This window comes from Dermochelys coriacea, chromosome 2, assembly GCF_009764565.3.
Source record: "Dermochelys coriacea isolate rDerCor1 chromosome 2, rDerCor1.pri.v4, whole genome shotgun sequence".
In the NCBI taxonomy this organism is placed as follows: Eukaryota; Metazoa; Chordata; order Testudines; family Dermochelyidae; genus Dermochelys; species Dermochelys coriacea.
Window position 1 is genome coordinate 167,167,433 of NC_050069.1, and position 24,189 is coordinate 167,191,621.

At 41.6% G+C, this 24,189-nt stretch overlaps 1 protein-coding gene across 4 annotated transcripts in view; it reads left to right on the forward strand.

Moving 5' to 3' along the window:
- The window catches only part of GRB10 (growth factor receptor bound protein 10), a 213,564-nt gene that overhangs the window by 33,572 nt on the left and 155,803 nt on the right, over positions 1 to 24,189 (forward strand). For all 4 annotated transcript variants that reach the window (XR_006279162.1, XM_038390917.2, XM_038390919.2 and 1 more), the window contains exon 2: positions 14,760 to 14,857. Coding sequence is in view for 3 of the 4 variants with exons in the window: in XM_038390917.2 (XP_038246845.1) it covers positions 14,807 to 14,857 (51 nt within the window). In the remaining variant the exon portion in view is untranslated. The remainder of the gene's footprint in view (positions 1 to 14,759; positions 14,858 to 24,189) is intronic.

Consider the following 24,189-nt stretch of genomic DNA (forward strand, 5'->3'; position numbering starts at 1 on the left):
TGTGGCCTTCAGGCCACAAAGTTTGCCCGCCCCTGTGCTAGAGGCACCTGCTAAAATTTCCAAGTGATCTCTTTATTCCAGAATTGCTCATTGCAAGACTCTTTTGGAGGTGCAGGTATGAGATAACTGACATCTACGCTAAAACTTGTTTCTGTTTTTTGTGTGTGATTTTTTTTTTTAATCTTGCCATATACAAATAAGGAATTGAGAGCACACTTGGCCACTGCTGGTACCTTGGCATCCAAAAGTGAATGAAATTACTTTAACACCTCAGGTTGAAAACTAGAGTGAGACAAGGTAGATGCTCCTATTCTGCCAAGAGAGCAGATATTGCCTGTGGGTTCCTTGTGTAGTCTTCTGTCCCAGTTTACAAGCGCACTTGTTAGTGGGATTGAATTTTAGCCAGTTTGCTCCTGTCTCAGTCCAAATGTCAGTCAAGTAATCTGTAAGAGATGACTAAACTGAGTCCAAGGAAACAGAAGCAGAGCTAGGTTTACAGGTGACGTAACTCAGCTGACCTCAATACAATTGCTTGGGTTGGAGTGAATAAACATCTCTCTCGGGGTGGGCAGAGCTTCTCCATCTGACTGTTCAGTGAAGATGATTTTAGAAAACTGAACTGAAAGAGCATCTCTCTGGATATACTGACATTAGGAGCAAAAGGTACATGTGGAAAACCTGAGTTTAGAAGTACAGTACGATGACTGAGGGACCTTCCTTGTGGATAGCATTATTCATTGGCAAAAAAAAATACATTAATGCAGAGTTAAGGTTGCATGGTGATAGGTCATCCTGCTGCAGAACATGGAGCTGAGCAAAATTCAAACTTCAGAAAATGAGGAGAGGCAGAGTGAAGGTTCCCCAGGCAACCTTAACTCCGTTCTCATTCAGCAATGCCCCAGTGTGCCCCATGAACACTGATACGTTTTACTCTGTCCATCCCACAGTTCACCTCTTTTTACAACCCATTCATTCATCACAAGATTCCATCTTAATGCTATTGAATGATAAGAACTTGCCAGCCTGTGGATTTTAGAGCACTCAGAAGCGTCTTCCTTTAAACAGGAAGGATAGAATATTTGTTTTGGGGAGGGGCTCCTCTACCTATCTGTCTACAGTATAAGAGGCTCTGAAAGGTGTGAGGGGTCATGTTCTCAACTGAAAATGAGGATACCCCATGGAGATGCATACAACCAGAAAGCCTAGCTCTGACATGGGTGAACTACTCCATCGCTCTCGGGATGTACCCCTCTTCCCTCCTGAGTGCTTTAGGGTCTGTGACATGCATGAAGTATATCTGTTCTCAGCTCCCCACTCAAAGGGGCAGGGCTTCCCCAGATCCTGATTCATATGGGGGCAAGGTGGGGGCCTCCAACCAGGGCAAAAAAGGAAGTCTGTCCCACCCTGAGAACCCAGCTCGGATGGGCTGGGGAGGGAGAGGGTCCAACCTCTGTAGCTGGGCACAGCCCCCTCCAAATCCTGGTGTACATATGGGAGGGCAGTGAGGGGTTCAGGCACCTCCAAATGGGGAAGGCCCCCTGTATCTCAGATCATATGAGAGGGGGCTCAGACCCTCTAGAGGGACAACAGCTTCCCAGATCCAGGCCTACACACTGGAGGGGAGAATGGGGCTGACAGGTGTCCTGGCCCCTGCTCTCTTCCTGTCACTTAGCACCCCCTCACCATGTTCCCCTTTCTGCTGTCCCACTTGTTCACTCCCCTGAGTCCCCAACTTCTCTTCATCCCTGCTACCCATCCCCTTCTCTTCCCCCTAGTCTCCCACCCCTTTCCTCCCAGGAAGCATTCACCTCTTTATCTTTTTCTCCCAAAGATTGGTTACATTTCTCCCTCCGCACCCCCACCCCATATAAAACTGCCACTCGTAACTCAAATTGTAGCAGTGTCCAGCTGATCTATCCAAACCTCTGGCAGAGTCTTAGTTGGAGGTCATGATTAATGTCGAAGGACTGGAACAATTTGTATAATGGGGGTGCTGAGAGCCATTGAACCAAATTATAAACCCTGGATATGATGGACACCACTTTAAGCCAGGGGGTGCAACAGAACCCCTAGTTCCAACACCTATGATTAACATACCTTTCTGTTAACATAGTCCTCAAACTCAAGGACGGGTGTGATTCATCCAGTCATCCGTACCTGTCAGCTTGATACTTTGTATGGTTTGTTAGAAGGAGACTTAGCTCATTAGTCAAATGACCCCAAATTTGGATCACTAATGCTATTCCATGCCATAGGAGTCAAGCTTTAAAGCATGTGGAATGGCAGGAATGGAAAAAGCTCTAGCCGTTTTTCTGCATTGGCATAGGCATGGTGGCGGGGGAAGAAGGTACATTTTCTTAAATATTGTTCTCTGTTTTGGGTCCCTCAAAGATTTTAAGTAGGGGCCACATGCTACATTGGGTAACACTCAACAGACTGCTACCATTTTGATCTACTAATAACCAATAGTTTGATCTCTAGCTGTGGGCAAAAACTAAATAAAATAAAATAGCCATTTTTAAAAAAAAGTTTCTAGGTTGGTTATTTTTTTCCAGGGCTCATGTCTCGATTTCCACACTGAAAGAACTCCAGATTTGTGACCCTGTCCTGCAACTTCCTGAGGCACACTGAATTCCGAATAAACCCGACTAAGCATGTCTATTTTAGAGGACTTAGAAAAGTCAGCCTTTAGAGATGTTTAACCTATAGTGGTTCTGGAGAGCCAATATAAAATACCAATCTTAACACTGAAAGCTTCACAAAAACACTCTTGCTGGTAGGAGTTGAGGTGGATGACATCAGTCTTTCTGTGCTGCTTTAAAATGTACATCTGCTCCAGTTTAAAAAGAAAAAATATTTGACCAAAGTAATGGGTCAAAAATGAGCTCCTGTTGCCAAGATACTACAGTCTGCAGCAAACCTACAGTGCCAAAAGTGGGTTCCTTTACAAAGTATAGCCTTTAGAGTTTTTAGACTAACAGATTTGCACTTAATAATGGCAAGTGGGGGGTAGGAACAGAATTCTTTTTAAGAAATTTTGCATTCATTTGTGGAAGTGTCTGGACCTGCGTCAAGCTCTTTGATCTATGTTTTTTTTAGCTCCTGTTTTCTCTTTAAAATATCACATGCTTTTGAGCAACTCAAATTACACCTTAAGTGATACTCAACTAGACAGTACTCAGACCTGTGCTCGAAGTACCACAAATTAGATAACTTCTTTAGATCATAAATTTATCTAAGTGGGGAGGAGAACAAGCAAACCTGGAAGCATTCTTACATATCATCAGACACAAATGTGACTGTCAATAGTTAGGTATTCAAAGGTAAGTTTGAATCATCTGCACTTTTTTTTCCCCATAACATTATTTTGGTCTGTGTTGCAAAAAATCAGAGGCACGGTCACTTTCTGCATTTAAAAAAAAAATGCAAAATTGCCAACTTCAGATGAAGGATAAAATTTTTAAGAAAGGCACTGAAAATCTATCTGAGGCTGAATTGCTTTTGAAAATCAGACTTTGGTGCATAAGTCACTTGGACTCTCTTGAAAATACTCCCTGAAATCTGGACTTTTTGATCATGCATGGAAAAGCAGTTTTTTCCTCAGCTAGAATATTGGGGAGGAAAGCTAAAAGGAGTGTGATGACAAAAAAGATGACTGAAATAAGCCTCTTGTCAAGCATTGAAAGGTGTAAATTTCAAAACAATCTTTTTCCCCCCCATTCCTACCCAACATATGAACGTACATACTCCTCTGACCAAAAAAATTGTTTTTTAAAAGAAATACTTGATCAGTTTTAAATTCCTATCTGAGAGTGTTACTAGATTCATATGCTTTCAGTGCACCCACTTCTGTGGCATTTAGATTCCAGCAATCACCCAAATTTTTATACTGTCTTAATTGGAAGGAATCTTTTTCTGTGCTTAATTGACTAATGTCAAATTGCCACTTGTTACACCAGCCACTTGCTGTAACTTTAGAATAAAGTAGTAACTTCATGGAGAGTGGTTTGGACCATAAAGGGTTGTAACTACATATCTTTTCTGTAACCTATAGACTTTAATGTTCCCTGCTGACCAGCAGGTACTCTGCATTTATCTCCATCTTGTAAGCCACCAATGTTTACACCTAATACCAGTTCCAAAAACAGAGTAAATGTTTCACTTAAATCTCCTAAATTAGCTATGCATACTCAATACGGGTTGCAAAGAGATTGTAGATTAAACCATTCTAGTCAGCACAGGGAAAAATCTACTAGCATAAGTCCTTGTGTGTACACTCTTATTTTGGAATAAGAGTCCCTATGCAGGGAGTTGCATAGGGTTGCCACATGTCCAGTTTTCTACTGGAACACCCGGTTGAGAAGGGACCCTACCTGTTCTGGTCAGCATCGCTGACAGGGCTGTTAGAAGTCCAGTTGGCAGTGCAGTGGGGCTAAGGCAGGCTCCCTACCTGTCCTGGCTCTGCACGGGTCCTGGAAGCAGTTGCACGTCCCCCTTCCGGCTCCTGGGCATGGGGCAGCCAGGATGCTCCACGCACTGCCCCGCCCCAAACGCCAGCTCTGCAGCTCCCGTTGGCCTGCAGACGGGGCAGCGCACAGAGCAGCCTAGCCATGCCTCTGCATAGGAGCCAGAGAGATGACATGCTGCTTCTGGAAGATACACCCCTACCCCCCTGCACTGCAACCCCCTTCCCAGTCTGCTCCCCCTCCCGTCCTCTGAACTGTGTCTCAGCCCAGAGCATCGTCCTGCACCCCAAACCCCTCCCCCCAATCTCATTCCACAGCCCCAGCCCTGAACTCCCTTGTTTATGGCCCCCACCATGGAACCTGCACTCCCACCTCAGAGCCCATACCCCCTCCTGCACCCCAACCCTCTGCCTCCACTTGAAGCCCCCCATACGCCAAACCCCTCATCCCTGGCCCCACTCCAGAGTCCTCATCTCCTCCTGCATTGCAATCCCTGGTGCCTCAGTCGAGAGCCCCCTCCCCCAACCCTGAACTCCTCATTTCTGGCTCCACACTAGAGAGCACACCCCCAGCTGGAGTCCTTATCCCCTCCTGCACCCTAATCCCCTGAGCCAACCTGGTGAAAATGAGTGAGTGAGGTGAGGGTGGGAAGAGTGAGCAACAGAGGGAGGGGGGTTGGAGTGAGCAGGGATGAGGCCTTGGAGAAGGGGTGGGGCAAGGGTGTTCGGTTTTGTGTGAGTAGAAAGTTGGCAACCCTAGTTATACCAATGTAACTATAAATATATACATAAATTTCCTCAAGTGGACAAGCCCTAACAGCCTGTCATAGGTTTTGTCCTATACATCTGTTTGGGTTTTTCGTATATATTTTGCAGCTGTGTAGCTACTCCTCTGCTACCACTAAGGTAAGGCTTCTACCCTCTGACTTCCTTGAGACCTGCAGAGAAGTCCCCAGAATGTCTTCTGATCCATCCTTCCTGCCCCGTGCTGTCTGGTCATGGATGAAGGTACCTCTCCCATCCCTCCACACCTTTTTTTAGTGGTCTAGGACATACAGTATAGAGTTTCCCTTGCTGGGGTCCAGAAAACGTAATTATAAAATAAACAGTGGAGTTCACTGAACATGACTTGCAAAGGAGACAGTACTGGGCTTGTATTTCTTTTTTGTTCAAAAATTCAGGTTTTTCTGCCCTGGAAGACACTAGAGTTTGAAAAATAGTGAAGTGATGACACTGAATGTCAAACTGAAATGAGATTTTTTTTTTTTTTTTTTTTTTCAGTATTGCATAAAATTTGGGGTGGCTGTCTTGTCAGTGCCACTGTGACTTCAGTGAGTAACACTTCTGGAGAAAAGAGCACTTTGGTTAAAGAGCTCAGTAAATGACCGCTCCCTAGGGTTTTTCTAGAGTTTCTGAGCTGATGTATTGCGAAAACCTGACACACACACACACACACACACACACACACACACACACACACACACACTCTCTCTCTCTCTCTCTCTCTCTCTCTCTCTCTCTCTCTCTCTCTCTCTCTCTCTCTCTCTCTGAGATTCAGGCTTATAGCAGGGAGAAAATGTGGAGAAGCTTGTCTGAAGTATTTACAACAAACTGACAAAACCTTCCATGTGGCCTTCTGTGAATCATGAAAAAGCATGAGCCCTCTCTTCAAAATAGTCTGGAAGTTGCCTTTTAACTCTGTTTCTAAAATGTTGGCAGGCTACCATCTTTGCTGCTTTACTCTTAACTACTTTGTACAGCTTTCTGCTTGGATTTAAAGCCTTTGTCTGGCAGAACATGCAAAACTTGGAAAATCCTCTGTGTTGGCAGAGTGACCATACCATTGCAGTCTTCCCATTGCCTTGTATGGTGGCAACCTGAGGCAGAGACTGTATTGCACTTGAAGTGCATAATTTGCCCTTTTTCCCAGCAAATATAAAACAAGAAGATGATGTACCAGAAGACCGAGTTGGTGTCTGGCTGTAATTAAGTAGCAGCTTGCACTATTGCATAGTAAATGTTGGAATCTTTTTGTGCTTAGGATCAGTTATTTCCACACACTCTAATGTTGAGAAACTGATTCAGACGGAGTAGACACGTTCAAGATGCATACCTGAAAATGTTCCCCTATACTAGACCAGAGTGTGAACTTTTCTCCACATGGTCACAAAGAAGGTATACTGAAGTCTGAGAGATGATGGTCTGTTTTTTGAAGTGTAGATTTATTGCTTAGTAGGGAGCCATATAAAACATGGGTCTGTGATGGCCACTGAAATCTGATCTGCGATGGTTATACCTCCTTCATGGGGCCTAGATGAGAAATGCCTCTTCCAGCATTATGGCCCTTGAACCTTCATTAGAGTTTGTATACATTGTTTGAGCTGATATATGCTGATAGCCATCTTTTTTTAATTTCTTGAATGTGCTAACACTTGTAACAGCATGTGACCTTGTGGTCACAGTCTTCACAAGCTTCTGGAATTCCTCTTCTCCAGTCCTATATGAGGCCTGTGACCGAGCAATAACTTGGCTCTTGCAAACCTCCTTGTGATCTGTGCTGTTTAGCTTACAACAAAAGAGCTTTCAAGCATAGACAACATACAGTTAAGAACTCTTAGGCGGGTATTATAAAAAACAGTAAAGCATAAAATGATGTAGTGATGAACCTGTTTTTAAATATCTGAAAATATATTAAGATGTATTGAGTAATGTCTGTTCTAGAAGTACAGAAAATATTTGAATAGCTAAGAGTAGCTGACATATTTTGTTGGTTCAGCTCATGACTGTTCAAAATAAGCTAATGGTTGGACTAATGTCACTCAAAGCATTTGCAAAAGGAAAAAAACAAAAATAGTAAACTGAAACTTTAACTCATGTAATCAACTTCCATAAAGAAACCTGAAAATAAGTAGGATTATTTACATCCAGATAGTTGCTGGTATCCACTAGAATTGGTTGGAAAAAATTATTTTCCTTCCGCAGCAGAAAGAAACCTTTTTGAAGATGAGAAAAATTATTCTCTGTTTTCCATAGAAACTCTAGACTTCTTCTTTTCCCAGCAAACTTGTTTTAGTTCAACCTGTAGAGGAGAATGAGGACACAATGTGACCAAACTACAATTCCTATGAGGCACTGTGGCAGTATATCAAAATAGAAATTTTTTTAGTTGAACAAATCAATGCCCCAAAACAAACATCAAAAATTTTCACATAAATTGGACACTTCTTGCAAAATTTTATTTTGTCAGTAACCTAATTTTCAGTCAAAACAGTTCAGATGGAAAATATTTGACTAGTGCTGTTGCCTACCTATCAAAGGTAAACAGAAAGGTCATATTAATCTCTGAGATTCTTTGCAGAGTACAAATGAAGCAGTGTAACTAAAATTTGGCACTTTAAAAATGTGTGCAGTTAATGAGCAAAGTATCTAACATTATTACATACACCTGTATAGTTGCTACTCAAACTTTTAGTATTTTGTGATTGAATCTGAGACACAATGTATTAATTAATGTACAATTCTACCATGATTGATCACTATTTCAGTGCATGAATTTGTGTATTATGAGTGATTTTAAACACATTCTCTACATCTCAGGCATACACCACTTCTTCCTGCCCTGACTGAGTTTAAATATTACATGGGCAATTTACTGCTGCACAAGTGTGATGTAAGGCTTCTCACCCTTACTCCTGAGATTGTTTTGCTCTTGTCTAAGTGCCTGTGGACCTTAAGAGGGCAGAATACATTTCAATACCATCTTCCTTTTTATGTGATGGCACTATTCACCAAGTCGCACTTTAATCTGACTCTCTTACTTTCCTGCTGTTAAATCCCTTTGCTCTTCCTATTGATCATGCTGCTCAAATTCAACATTAAATATCAACTCCGTAGATATTGGCCAACTATGTGGGATTTTACTGTATTGCCAAATCCTAGTCGATGAGTTGAAATGGCCACATCCTAGAATTAAAAAACTAAGATGGGAATTGCTGTTTTTGTTAGTGAGTTTTAGTCAAACAGCCAAAACGCTGAAGGCATTTTGATGAGTTCAAACTCAAAACTTGGATCTAACACACTAACCAACCTCCCACCCACCACACTTACCTCTCCCAAAAATGGAAAGGCTGACTAACAGGCTGCTTTATAAGAATACAGAAGGTGCCAGAACTCCAAGGCAGTGGGCATGCAGAAAGAGTTCCCAACTGTGTCCTTCTTAGAGTTAGGGAATAGGTGAGAAGCAGGGGAATGACTGTCACAGTAGGGTTTTGTTCCAGGTTCTATACGAGAATTGGTATGTGAATATGAAAAAGGGCGCAAGCCCTGAGATAGCGAAGTATTTAGGTGACATGAGACTAGGTTAGTTGAGATAGTAAAACACTAACCTTAAGAGGGAACAAGTAAAGTTATGTAAACAGGCAAAACAATTACATATAAAATTGTTTAATATGCAAAATAGTGCACATTAGAAGGAATCATTTGAAATTTTATTCCGATATTATCGGACTGTAGACTAAAGGCTTGGCCTATTCCCTATGTGCAATACCCTCTGCTTTTTAGGGTGTGCTGGTGGTTTTGGAAAAACGCAGAGAGCTTCAACCTTACCCCAGTCTGAACTTGAGTCTGCTGGAACAAACTCTATAAAGCTTTTATTGAATACCTAACTACTTAGAGGGCACCCAACAACTTGTAAAATTGGTCCCTAGATAAAAAATGTGTATATAGCCAGCCATAGAGGCAGAAAATCCAAAAGCTGAATAGCTCTTCAAAATAGTAATATTTTGTGTTAAGATTAAATGTTAGTGTAAATTAAGACATTGTAGTAGAAAACGTGCCTCTAACTACATAAACATCATACGTTTGTGGCCCTTAATGTTGTATGTATACATGTTCAGGGTACTATACTTACAAAGAAGATGAATTATTTTAGTGGTGGTGCTGCTTTGTTTTATTTGACAATAATCCCAAATTTTGAAATGCCAGTGAAGCATTGCAGGGCTAGGCCAAGCAAATGGAACTGGCTAATAAAAGCTGTGCATAGTTAATAAGGTCGTAACGTTTGATTCTTTCATTTTTGTCATACTTACCACAATTTAGGAAACTTTGACATTCTTTGTAAATCTTCTACCTTTTTTCACTTGTAAAATTGCTAGTTCTGGTAAACACTAAATTTGCTAGCAAAATGACTTTAACTCGTAACTTTCATAGATTGCCCTAAGGAATTGGTGTAAAGTTCTTCCCCCTCCCTCAGATTTATTGTTCTCTAATGGTGTGGCACATTAGAGTTTGAGATTTCAAAGATGAAATAATATTCTTTATATTATTGTAGCAGGGATATTTTGGTAAACTGCTTTAAGACAGGAGAGGTATGTGGTCTTAAATCAGTGCAGATGTATGACTGGGGATGATGTCATTGGAAGATTATTGCTTTCCTCTTTACTGGAGTGTTCACAAATGAATACTCAAGAATATTGCTGTGAAACAAGTCTTGATAACTTATGCAGTCTTGCCTAGAATAATGGTTTTGAAGTAATTTATGATCTTCCACTGGTGTCATGGAAATGTAGGGGAAATTTAAAGTACAATCTAGAGTCGGCATATTGGTCTAATATTGTTTGGAAACGCATTAAAATTTCTTGCAGTAATCCAGACTTCTGTACTTAGAGTGGATTTAACTAGTGTTCTATCTTGGGAATCAATGAAACATTTAAATAAATAAATTCCCATGCTGTATTCCTGTAATTTGTTTAGAACTGAATAAAAATTACAGCAAGCATGCCTTTTTATAAAATAAGGCAATGTTTTATAGATGTTACTTTTTAAATATTAACTTAAAATTATTGCAGTACAAGACTGACTTCTCTCTTCACCCTCTTTCCCATTCTCCCTGATCTATCTGAATACTCAAGCCAATAAAAATAATTCCTTTCGGTGTTGCTACTACACTATAGCAACTTTAGAATATCTCCTGCAGACTCCAGCCAATTTAGCTCTTGATGTACCTACAAAATTAATTCTGTGTGAGATAGAAGCTTTGGCACATGTCAGCTAAATTAATAGGAATTTTCTGAATGTATTCAAGAATTGAGGCAAAGTCTATACTGAAAAATAAAATTTGGAGTTGCCTTCTGCCAATCTAGCAAGAACAGCCCTCGTGAGAACTGAATGTAAACTTTTGACAAGTGGAAGTTAGATGGTCTTGGCCATGCCTATTGTTTGCATGTTTAAAGATGCATTCTATATGGGTATCCTAGCAGCTGTACTAAAAGGGCATCATGCCATAGTTTAATAAAGAGAGCCTTGTTAGATGCTTAAAATGGTCTTTTCCAGTATGAGTAATGCAAGGTTTAAGTATTAAAATTTAAGTTATCTTTTACAGATAAACTAGCAGCATGCCATGCAACTCAAAGTAATAGTGTACAAATCCAATACTTTTATTAACAGTAGTGTTTATTTTAGGTAGCTGTTGGTTTTCTGATGCCAAATCTCACTGTGGATAAGGAAATCTCTCTCTCTGACAATTTGCTTAAGGAACTGTTAAGGCTATTTCAAAGGCTTTATAAGAAATGCCATTCCTTTCCTAGAAGTAGAGTAGTTTTAAGTAATAGGATCCATTGTTTTGCATAACTGAAGTACCTTTGAAACCCATAAATTTAAAAAAAAACGTTTTGCTGTCACTCTAAGCAAGCCTACTTTGCAGAAAGAGTGAGTGGCACCTTTCTAGATGGTGCCTGTGATGGGGTGGACTGGCCGAAAGGTCCCCTGCTGGAGGCCTCGGGGTACTGCCACACCTATTCAAGGAAAGGAGCAGTGGAGAGGTCCTCCAAGTGGCCTAGAGTGGTTATGACAAATCAACCAATCAGAGGGGCTCCTGGAGTGGCCAGTCAGGGGCTAGGAGGGCCATATAGAAGGAGCTGCAGAACAAAGCAGCAGTTAGTTGCTGCTTGGAGCTGGAGGAGAAAGGACTGCATACCTGGCTGGAAGAGCAGCTAGACCGAAGACAGTCTGCTGGCAGGGACCGGGGAGTGAGACACTCCTGGCTGGCTGCTAGGGCTGAGCCCAAGACAATCTGCTGGCAGGGACCAGGGGAGCATTGAGGGACCTCCTGGCTGGCTGCTGGGACTGAGGAGGGTCTGAGCCCAGCAGGGCTGCAGGAAGATACTGTCCCATCCCAGGGCTGGGGCTACTTTACTGCAAGAACGCAGACACTCAACCAGATGGGGCGCTCGTGAGATGTGGGTGCCCACCCTGTTACAGTGCCCATGCAATGGAATGTCTCCTATTACACAGAAGCAGCACGTTGGTTAGAGAGCACTCTATTTTGGGGGCATCCTGGTTGTTAGATAGGCCATATCAAAAAGACAATCTGTTCAGACACAACTTAGCTTTTCAAAGATCTCTGAATGAACCGATAATTATATTTCTTGCTGTAGTGGACATGGCATTCAAAGCCTGTGTGCGAAGTAGTTTACATGCAGTTTAGGACATTATCATATTGTAATACAGTTCATGTGTGTCTCTTTTGATTGCCAAAATAAAAATGTAGCATTCCTAATTTGAAGACTTCACACTGTAAAATGATGCACAGTTTACATTCAGGTTGATTTCGCAAATTCCTGTAACTTAATCTTCAGGAGTCAGCGGTGGTTCTTCAAGAAGACATTTAGCTATTCCACTGTTGATAGCTTACAAGGAAAAATCCAGTTAATAATAGTTTGGCCTTGTGCTATGGGACATGCATATTTGCAGCCTGTCACTCACCCCAATTCCGCTGAAATCAGGATGAAAGTTAAACACCTTAGTCTGTTTCCCTCTATTCCTCCCTCCCACGTAGCCCCCCCACACACACACATCCCCCAACTAATTCTCTTTGGAGTGCAGCTCTATTGACTAGGTTGCCAATTTTGGTTGGAGGTATTCCTGGATTTTTCATCCCATGACAATCTTTAATTCTTGGAGAATTAGCAACACTATATGGTGACAAAAGTGGAAAGTGCTAGTATAGAGACCCTGCCACCCCACTAACCACCATGTCCACTCCTGCTCTGAGGTCTTGATGACTCTGTGATTAAAAACTATACCAGCTTCCATGCCCATCTACACCAGTGGGGAATGAGAGTTGGGAAGTGTACTGTGGGTGAGGACAACGCTCTAAACTGTCATGGTTTGGAGTTTTAAAAGGAATAAAGTGATACTGTCTCGGACAAGAAGACACAACAAGGGTTCTCCATTGACTCCGCCTGCCACAGCAATAATCCCAATTTATCAAAGCTCTTTCTACAACTATCATAAAATAACATGTTTTACTGGGGCAGAACTGCAAACACAGGCTTAGGTGTCCCTTAAGTTAAGGGTTAGTAATGTATTAACTATTTACATTGTACAGTGGAGGGTCAAAAGTTCAGAGAAATGCAGGCTCATGAACATGAGTCACTCTGAAAAGCTGTACTGGGCTGGGGAGGGTAGGGGGCTAAAATCATGTCTGTGGATGTGTAATATTATAGGCAAAGGTGAACTGCCTTGCAGTTGTGTAAGTACCTAGAGACTGCAGGATCTAGAAGCAGAGCAGTCTATTTACCTACTGGCTTGTATCTAGAATTTCTCCCACTCCAAAAAGGCATCATCCCAACTTGCTTTTTCTGGAGGGGTGGGCTGTGATTATTTGTATTACAGTCGTGATCCGAACCCCATTCATGGATCAGGGCCAAACCTAGAACAGAAAATGGTCTTTGCCCCTGAAAGGAATGAATTGGAGGTCTGTAAACTTGTGTTCTTTTGGGATGGGGATGGAAGCCTATTACAAATGTCCCTCATATGAAAATACTCTGCCACCAGTTGTCTCTGTAAAGAGGCAGTTGAAGCTGCTATAAAAATGAACATGGTAGAAGCTCTGCAGGGGGATAGTCTTCATTGGCTTCATGTTTTCCGAAGTCTCTTGCCCCTGGACTGCATCTAATTGGAAGGGAATGGTCGCAGACACATGCAGAGTATTCTGTGGGACACTGAAATAGGAAATCAGAAATGGCAAGACAAGCGGGTTACTCGTGGTAATGCATGGAGGTTCTGTCAACTGTTTTCTTCATATTGAATTGATCTGCTTATTCTTCACTTTCAAACGTCTTCTCTGAGTAGGTGGCTCTATCAATGAAATAATGACAGAAGAGGTAAATCTGCCCTCCAAACATTCAGATAGCGAGCTACAGGGGGGAAAAAAATCGGCTATCTGAACTGCATTAAAACAGTGGCTCTCAACCTTTCCAGACTACTGTACCCCTTTCAGGTGTCTGATTTGTCTTGAGTACCCCCAAGTTCCACCTCACTTAAAAACTAGTTGCTTACAAAATCAGACATAAAAAATAAGTGTCGTCTCAGCACACTGTTACTCAAAAATTGCTTACTTTCTAATTTTACCACATAATTCTAAAATCATTTGGAATATAAATATTGTACTTGCATTTCAGTGTATAATATATGGAGCAGTATAAACAAGCCATTGTCTGTATGAAATTTTAGTTTGTACTAACTTTGCTAGTGCTTTTTATGTAGCCTTTTGTAAAACTAGGTATATATCTAGATGAGTTGACGTACTCCCTGGAAGACCTCAGCATACCCCCTGGGATACACATACCCTTCACTGAGAACCACTGCATTAAAACACTATTTAGGTGACAGTTAGTGCTCAAGTTAGGAAATACCAGTTTTATAGTTGCTCATGCAAACCTAATTGTGCTCCACTCATGCATTCACACTGTACTCTGAATGAAGAAGGGGGTCATGTGGGAAAAAAGTGTATATAATTAGATATAATGCTTACGCTCAAATCGGTGTTCTCAAGGAAAATTAGAACACTTTAAATTACAGTTATAGCTTTAAATGTGTGGAATAGTTTGTGGGTGTTTAGTCTTGCTCTGATTTATTTCTGGAATTCAGAGGACCCTTATGAGGTAAAATCTGAGGTGTATATGAGGAATCTACCTCCAAAGTGAGGAGAGTTCCTCCATACACTACTTAAACCGGAGACATGCAAGTAGTTTGGGAGTGAGCCAACTTGACAATAGTTGGCTCTCTTATCGGGGCTGTCTAATCTGGTATTAAATGAAGAAGCAGATTTGTTCTTCCAGGCTATCAAATACTACCTCAGAATCCTGACCTGCAGACTTGCTCCTCCAAGTTGGTGCGAGTACTTGCCACTTCTTATTACCCTTCCCTGCCTCCGTCCCTCTAAAACAGGTTTTTTTCAGTAATAAATTGTCAGGCCTTCAGTGTGGTTTCTGACTTTGTTTGTTCTCTGCAGGTGCTGTGAAGCAGTAGATGTAATTTGAAGAAAAATTGGAAGAACAAATGGCTTTAGCTGGCTGCCCAGACTCCTTTTTACACCATCCTTACAGGATAGTAAGTGTTAATTTTATTTTATTTTATTTTAAAAAAAATTGCAATGTAATTTTGGTGGTGCTGATGTAAAACTGAAGATTTAGTAGCTGCCTAGTAGTAGTCTGAATTTGACTAATGGTTGGTAGCAGTGACTTCAACATTATCTGTGGACCAGCCATTCACTATACATATATACCGCAAGCAAAGACGAGAGCTATTTTCCACTGAATGCATCCGATGAAGTGAGCTGTAGCTCACGAAAGCTTATGCTCTAATAAATTTGTTAGTTTCTAAGGTGCCACAAGTACTCCTGTTCTTTTAGCTATTTTCAGCTAATTGAATAGGCAATATTGATGCTTAGGACCCTTTTTACCCTCAGATCTACTTATTCATTTTGTTAGATCAAACCTCTTTCTGGCAGAGTGACAGCACCCATGGAATGTGGAAATATCTGTTTCAGCAAAAAAGTACCAGAGTCTGCTGAATATTAAATAAATAGGAACAGGAAGGGTCGCAATTACCACATTGGATCAGATCCACTGGTTCATTTAGTCCAATGTCTAATGGTGGCCAGCGCTAGATGCTTCAGTGGAAGGTGTAAAACCCTGTAACGGAGAACTAAACAAAAATGTGTGTATTTTTTGTTTTGTTTTTTTTGCTCCTATCCCATGCAGTTACTGGCCATCTTATAATATGACTAATTTTTACTGTAACTAGTGTAATATAATTGCAAATGAGTTCTCTACAGCCAGGACTGTGTTTTCCTCTGTTTGTTCAGTGCTTAGCACAACAGGACCTGACTATACGGCCTAAAAGCCCAGGGACATAAATACGCAATAAAAGTAGTCATACTGTGTCTAGTCCTCTGTGTCAAGTCGTATATTTTTTCAGCAGTGACTTCCATAGTTCAGTGACACAGCATTTTTCTCCAAATAGTGCATCGGATTAACCTTTTTCCTGTCATTTCATTGGCATGCCCCTTTGTTTTTTCGTGATAGGAGAGGGTAAAGTTAATTGATTCTACTGACAGGTCATCAGCCAATAATCTTAAAGTCCTCTGACCTCTTCCAGAGTTCAGATAAAACTATGATTGGTGTCTTCAGCAAAGATCAAGACTGTCCTGTAAAATGTTTTCCTTTTTGACATGATATTGACTTTATTCATCTGGCTCTCTGGCTGTTCCTTTCTGGAAGAACCTTAGATAGATTTGACTGGGTTTCATCTCCATTAGTGCACCAGTGAAACAGTTTTCCAATCCAGGGGGCTCAAGCTTAGCCCTGACTCTAAACTGGAGAAGGTGGTGAGCTGACCACGACTGATGTGTAATCATAACAACCAGTCACTTTGGATGAGAAAATCTTTACCATTAAATCAAACTATCCTCCTCACGATGCAAAATCCAGTAGTGCTGAAGGCCATGGCCCTCCCAAGCTCCCACAACGCAGCATACAAACAGCTCTAAGATAGCTCCTCTGTTCAGAGAGATCTACCCCATTTTGGTCTCATCAAGCCAGTTAAACCAATTTGAATTCTTTTTGCAAGTTCAGTTATTCCTTCTTTGTGGTGGAACTTATCTAGTGGCATATATAACTGACCCTTCATGGGATAATAGCGCTAAAACCAGGAGTATATACTGCTTGAGCAAAAGGAGAAACTTCCTTAGCTTGCCACTGTAGCAGACTCCTCTCTCCATGTGGACTAACCAAAAGAGGGAGGCAACTACATATTGTGCTAGCATGGGTTACACGTTTGCTTCTTAGGAATCTTCCTCCTAAAATTGTGTTAGTTTACATTTTCAATTTTAGTGAGGAGGGAAGGTTCACTCATTCCAGGAAGCTTGGGTCTTCATTCCATTGGCTCAAATGTCTATTGGTCCATCTTGGGTACTGTATTTAAACAGACCTTCTGCCTGAGTTTTGAAAGTAACTGCAGTATTTCCAATACCATGCATTCAAACAAGCCCCCCCCCCCCCAAAAATCCTCAAATTTGTCCAAGGGGTGGAGGAAGGTTTTTTCTTTGCATTTTGGTTTGAGCTGTTAGGGTGCACTTCTAGGCTTTTCTTGACAACCGTTAGGACTAGAAACTAAAATGAAAGCTGTGATTCCCTTGTAGTCACTTGACTCCAGGACTGGAGCTCTAAGAAAAACAGCAAATATTGAGTCTCTTGTGATAAAATCCCCAGAGTTAGCAACACTGGTATCTTTTAATCCACCTCTTCTGCAGCCTGCTATACACTTCCACATGACATGTCCTTCCCGCTCTACCCAAAAAAACCTTTTGATACCCTGCTTTTGTTCTAGGAAACTAGCTGACTAAAAAGCTTCATAACAATTAAACGTGGGGGCTGCGGGAATAGTAAACGCTGCTGTGGCTTGGATCCTCTGCACCTAATGGCGAACTGGTCTCCAGAGGAGGGAGTGAGAGAGTGCATCCTGTTTAATTTTACACAGTATTTCCTGGCACAAATATTTACTGTGTGCTAGCGTTCTTGAAACGAGTGCTTGAACCTATTACAAAGTATGGCTTCGGAAAATCACTCTCAACTAATGTGTCTGCTGTGAGGAATTAAACTAGTTTTTTTGGGGAGGGGGGAAGTTTCCCCTCTTCCCCAAGCTTGATCAGATTAAATTTGACTTGCAAAATTGGCTGCTGAGCCAGCATTGTCTTGGTAAAGGCCAGAAGAAGGGTATAAATTCTAAGTTATGGTGTGAAGTGCTGTTTTGTGGTCTTCTTTGTTTATACATGCTCTGAACTTTTAAAACAAAACATAAGTCAGAACTAAAACTTTAAAAGTCTCATAAAGAACACCCTCTCACCCTTCATTTGATATTGTTGGTACTTTAAGTTTGAATGATCTACTCAATCTAAATCTTGAATCATAGGTTACGTTATACGTTCTCTCAAAAAGCTAAAAATGGAGCAGAGGAAAACCTCCTAGAGTACATTCGTTCAATGGGGAACTCCAACCAGAAATCTGTTTGCCTTTCAAGCAAACAGAAAATGCACCACATATTGCTCCAGAGGAATCCTAGGTCACCACTCCCAGCTCAGTGCTCTACTTCTTTGTTGGATCAGTTCATTTATGCCTTTCATTTGCGGCTGCCACAAGTTCTACACACAATCTGGCAGGACAGAGCACTGTTTATCCTGATCTTTCCCTTCTGGTGTTTTGGTTTCCCAAACTCCTATGTATGTCATCCTGACTACCAATCATCCTCCAACGTTTCCCAAGCTCCTGACCCAGTGGAATGGCAAGATCAAGTACCCTGATCTGCTTCAGCTTCACCTCAGAGCTTGGAATTTGGATGGGCATCGTCCTTTGAACGTTCATGCTTCACAGAAGTTTGAGCCTTCTTTATTCATTGCAGAAAGGACTCTAGTAGAAGATGTTGCCTACCTAAATGGAAGCACTTTTCTTTTTGGACACATTAAAGAGGCATTTTCCCAGAAACTGCAGATATTTCTCTCATCTTGGACTACATCCTCTCTTTCTGAAGACATCAGGCTTGTCCATCACCTCCTGTGAGTCCTTGGTGGCACTCAGTGCATACTATCCACCATCCAAGGGCTACTTGGTCTTCACACATCCACTGACCAATAGATTCTGGAATCTTGCACCCTCCTCGTACTTAAGTACTGCTTGACAATCACTTGACAATGGAATGCTATAGGGACCATCATTCAAAGAAGAGGAGGAAGTTATTTACCTGTAACTGGAGGTTTTTTGAGCTGTGTAGTCCCTATCTGTATTCCACTATCCGCCCTCCTTCCCCACTCCTTCAGAGTTTATCTGATTCGTCTTGGTGAAGGAAATGGAGAGGCAGTTGGTCTGCCCTCCTGTTTATCCCCTTGGACGGAGGCATGAGGTGAACCAGGGCTCATGCGCAGACCAACGAACGCTACTTTCAGATTCTTTAGCTCTGGATGCATGGTCCACGTGCATAATCAACAGTGGAATACAGATAGGGACCACACATCAAAACCTCTACACGTAATAATCTCCTCTTACCTACAGCATGACATAACCTTTAAGCTAATTCCTCACCCACCTCTTTCTTTCTTTACCTGTTCAGATTGGGAACCAGAAGCAGTAATAGAACCACATCTTTATCTTTTTAAAGTAGGCTATAGGTCTCTGACCAACTTCCTTGCTAGTTTTAGAATGTTTGCTGCTTTAGAAGCTGTTTCTAAGATTCTGCTTTCATGAGACTTTCTTTACTATATCGGGAATTTGCATGTAAGCCTCTGAGTACGTTCCCCTGGAAATAATCTCTAGCCTTGTGGGGAAAAAATCAATACTGCCTTTCACTGATTTTTCAGGGGTCCTTTCCAAATTCTCTAACTCTTCAGTAAAAATCCAGCAGTGAGAATTGGCAGCATTTGTCTTCAGTTCCTGGAAATTCAGAACATAGTTCCAGAATTTCTCAGAAAAAGAGGATGACTTTTTTTTTCCGTTCTTTTGCAATCTGTAGTCACAGCAGCATTTATGCACAGGGACTTGAACTCTTAGAAAAGATGTAATTTCTTAACTGTTGATTGCATAAAGAGTTCAAGTTCCAGTGACCTGCCCAATGTCTATTTCTGCATGCTCTATTTCAAACAAACTAATTTAGGGAAGTCCTGTGGCTTGTGTTTTTTATATAGGAGGTCTGGCCTCACCTTTTGAATCTTAAACCTTTTTTTCAATATCTGTTTTTGGAATCTAAAATTCTAAATACACAACTAGGATTCTGAGAGTCCAGTTTTCTTTTCTTCCCGCCCCCCCCCCCCCTCACCCCCCACCCTCACCCCACCGCTATACTAATGCAAAGGAGGGGGACAAACTTCTTTTACTAAATACATTTAGTGTTTGTTTTCATTTGTCTGAATTCGTATTAGAGGGAAGACTTGTTTTAGCAATTTTCAATGACTAATTCAACATTAAATGGAATACAAATGCTTGGAAAAATGTTGATCTTTCTTCCTTACTTTCCCTGCATGCTCCTAATTTTTTTCTTTTGATTTAAATCGGTGTTTCCTGACTTCTGATTTAAATTTTGATTAAAATCAGTGACATAAATTACTTTGATTTAAATTAATCTACCCTGGTCTCTCTCTAGTCATTAAACTGGGGGGAGGGGGAGGAAGGGAAGGGGAAGGAGGGAACGAATTCACCACTGGTATAAATGGGTGCATCTCCTCTGAAGCCTTCCAAGCTGCATTGTCTTAAGCTAGTGGAGAATTTGGCCATAGATCTCTCAGAATGCAGTTTCAGAGTAGCAGCCGTGTTAGTCTGTATTCGCAAAAAGAAAAGGAGTACTTGTGGCACCTTAGAGACTAACCAATTTATTAGAGCATAAGCTTTCGTGAGCTACAGCTCACTTTCTTTTTTCAGAATGCAGTGCGAGTTATCCACTCTTTCTTGGTTATAAGGGTCATACCAAAATTGCTGCTATTGTCCTAGATTTACTTATTTTATTTGTGGATTGACTAGGTTTGGTTTGTGAGGGGTGAGATAGTGTCCCAATGAACTGTTAATTTTGGCACATGAAAAACGTGGTGAGAGTGAAATCAAATTTGTTATGAAAGTAAACACAAGTTTGACTTTCTATATTAAATAAAAACACCCTTTGAAAAATTGTTTAAAATTGCCACCAACTTTTTAGTGTTTTGTAACAAAGCATCAAATCAGGAGGCGTTGCTCTAGAACTTTGGCCTGATTTACTACAAAGTACACAGAGCTGTAGAAGAAGGCATGTATGTTTGGCACTCATGACCTATGACTATCTGCTGAAATTTGTGCTGTTTGTAGGTAGTGTAGTTAACTGTTGTCATATAAACACTATGGCAAACTATTCGCCAAACTCTTTTTTTTTTTTTTTTTTATTTAGATTTGAATAAATACTGTTGGATTTCCTAATGTTCTGCGGGGTTAAATGTACAAGCTAAAATCTTGTACAGAACTTGGGATGTAGTTCAGCTTTTCATGCTACGAAAAGATAATGTGTGGCAACCAGAGTGCACAAGTGTGCTTTACTATGCTTGAGCCTCACTGAATGGAAAACACAACAGAGGATTTGAATTGCATCTTTCTTCTACGTATGTTATGAAAAAACAGTGTTGAAGAAATAGCATGCCTGGCAGTGCAGGAAAAGTCATCTGCTTTCTCAAATGTGGCATCGATAAGCAGATTTTTGTCTTTGAGGTGGTCACTATGTGTATTCCACATGTGGGTACACATGCGTCGAGGTCCAGAAGTTTGTCAGAGCGATGTACACTGGCTTGTACATGTGCAATAGCTCTCCTTGTGCTCCCGACTGAAGTTATAAGAGGCCGTGCAGATAAACACCTTTCCAGTTCCTTCTTAGGGCGGCATGGCCTGAGTTGGAATCATGTCCTCCTTCACTTTGTTGTGTAACCTATATAAAAACCATTTTGTGAACAATTATATTCTTAGATTAATAGTTAGTAGTTAAAAGAAATACTCTACTCTACCTTTTCTTTCCAGTTGTGGAACCCCTCTCCCGGCTCTGTGGCTATGCCCGGAGTCCCTGGATTCAGGAATTGCATCTCTTGCCCTTGATTCTTCTCCATCCATGACAAACATGCCTGTACTGTCTGGGTGAGGTACATATCTCTGCCAAGTCAGTGTCTCTCTCGAGTTCCTTTTCACCCAGAGAGGACTGGGAGCTTTGTCTGCAGAAGCACCTGAGGGAGAAGGCTATGAGGCTCTTCTCCGATCTGGGTCAGGGAGATTCCCCTGTATGTTGGCCTAGCAGTGCCCCTCCAAGCACGTGCCTTGGAGTGGAGCCATCAACATGTAAGCCCAAGGATTCTTCTTTCAGGGCTCTCCATTAGCGTAGAGGACACCCTCATGAGCGCAAGGACAGATCTCCATTGAGGATCTGTGAATTTCCTCCCCCTGCTGGTCCACGTTGGATGAGACGACATGAGTGGAACCAAAGGAACCAGCTCTGATGAAGACCCCTGGATCCGAGGGCAAGATGCATTTTTTTTTTTTTTTAAAAAAAGTGTGGCCTCTGGTTTAGTCATGAGGAGGGATTCCTGGCTGCAGTTGTCAGGGTTTCCTAGGGAGTCTCCAAACACCATCCAGGACCTTCCTTTTGACAAGTAGAAACTCTGTAATGAGAAAATGGACAAGTCCCTGCACTCACTAAAAGAATTGATCAACTCTGTGTTTAACTGGAGGAAACACCAGAACAACTCTAGACAGAGGCCACCCCCTCCTCATACACTTTATTACCAGCACACAGCTGAGCCACTGCACAAACATCAGAAGATTCAAAGGCTGTGCTTCTAGGCCCCTGCTACTGCCACAACCTATGCTCCTTCTCAGTCATCCCTTTTGACGTACTGGTTGAAACGTGTACCCCCGCTGATCCCAACCACCTCAGCCCTGTTACCTTTTGGGAACTGTTGTGCACTCTTTGCTCACAATTGAGCAAATTGACCCCATGAAAGGCCAGACTACTCATATAAACTTACTGTAACTGAGAGCTATCTGCCTTGTGTGCAAGGCCTTCCTTCCACTAATACACTCACTCCATATTCAGATAATGTTGGACAATATCACCACTGTGGTTTATATAAACAGATAGGGATGAGCAAGATCTCATCCCCTCCGTCACGAAGCCATCAAGCTTTGGAACTGGTGCATCAGGAACAGCATCACGATCCAATACCTTCCCAGTAATCACAATTCCTTGGCAGACTAATTAAGCAGAAGCTTCTCGATAGACCATGAGTGGGAGACTCATTACACAGTCTTGAGAGAGATTTACACAATGGGGTACTCCGCTATTGAACCTCTTTGGATCCCAAATGAGCAGAAAGCTCTTTCTATATTACTCTGGGGAGCCATGGCTTGTGATTCCCAAGGCGATGTTCTGCTGATACGTTGGACTAATGGCCTCAGATACACCTTTTCTCCTGCTTCCACAGGCCGTAGGGAAGATATGTCGTGACAGAGCCAACATCCATTCTCCTAGCTCCCCACTGGCCCAGACAGTTTTGGTTCACAGAACTATATCTGCTTGCCCACTAATCAGGATTAACCAGTTCTCAGATCTCCTAACTCAAGATATGGCGGGAGGGGGAAGAGACCAAGTGTTTTCCCGGAGTTGTGACCCAACTCCAGGCTCACATTCTCTCTCTGGTTTTTGGATGGGGGTGTCAGAAATAGAACTTGAAGGTTTGACCCCCGTTCCACTGATCCTTAATCATGGTAGAAAAAGAGTGTACTAGAACCTGCTACCAAGCCAAATAGAGACACTTTTCAGCCTGGGCACAACTGCACCAACATTCTCTGGATACTGTAAGCATTCTGGTAGTTCTAGATTATATCGCCTAACCCTAAAGACTTCAGAGCTCTCTATTAGTGTGCTATGAGTATACCTACCAGCGATTAGTGCCTTCCTCCCTCTGGCAGAAAGATACTCCATCTTTCTCACTCAGCTACAGTACAATTCATGAAAGACCTGATCTGGACCTTTCCTCCAATGCTTAAACTTGTATTTTAAATCGCTTAAAATTTAAGTGATGTGCTTTTTCTGTTTTAGAGGTGACTAAAGAATTACCCTTTTTCTCCAAGGATCTGATCTGAATATTATATTATCGTAAACAGTTTTGTTTCAAAGAAATCTGGAGAGATGTGACTCTACATGAAGCTGACTAAATCATTGGTTGTGTGAGAAGTAATCTGGCTATTTAAGAAATAGAATCATAGAATATCAGGGTTGGAAGGGACCTCAGGAGGTCATCTAGTCCAACCCCCTGCTCAAAGCAGGACCAATCCCCAATTTTTGCCCCAGAGCCCTAAATGGCCCCCTCAAGGATTGAACTCACAACCCTGGGTTTAGCAGGCCAATACTCAAACCACTGAGCTATCCCTCCCACACCCAGTTCAGATTTTACTACATTTAGTTTAAAGAGTTTGTCAGCAGTTCTAATTAAGAATTGGTATCTAATAGACTTATAAAACAGATTGGCAATATATTAACACTTATTTAAAGTGAAGGGACGACAGACTACTTTAAGTGTGAAGATTTGTCTAGATCCCTGTTTCTCAACCTTTCTGGTCTGCAACCCAGCAAATGTCCCTAAGCTTCCCATTAGCCATCATATCATACATTCATTTGCAGCAACAAAGGAGACTGAAAGATTTGGGTCACGAAGCAGGAAGAATCCATAGTTGCAGATCTCATGAGAAATTGACAGTGACAAAATCTGTGTGGCTCTTTTGATGGATGGTTAATGCTGAACAGGAGACTGGAAAGGCTTGTTTAGTCTTGTTTACTAATTTTATAGGAAAGGTGTCTGAGATCTAGCCTGTTAGATTTGAGCTGACGTACGC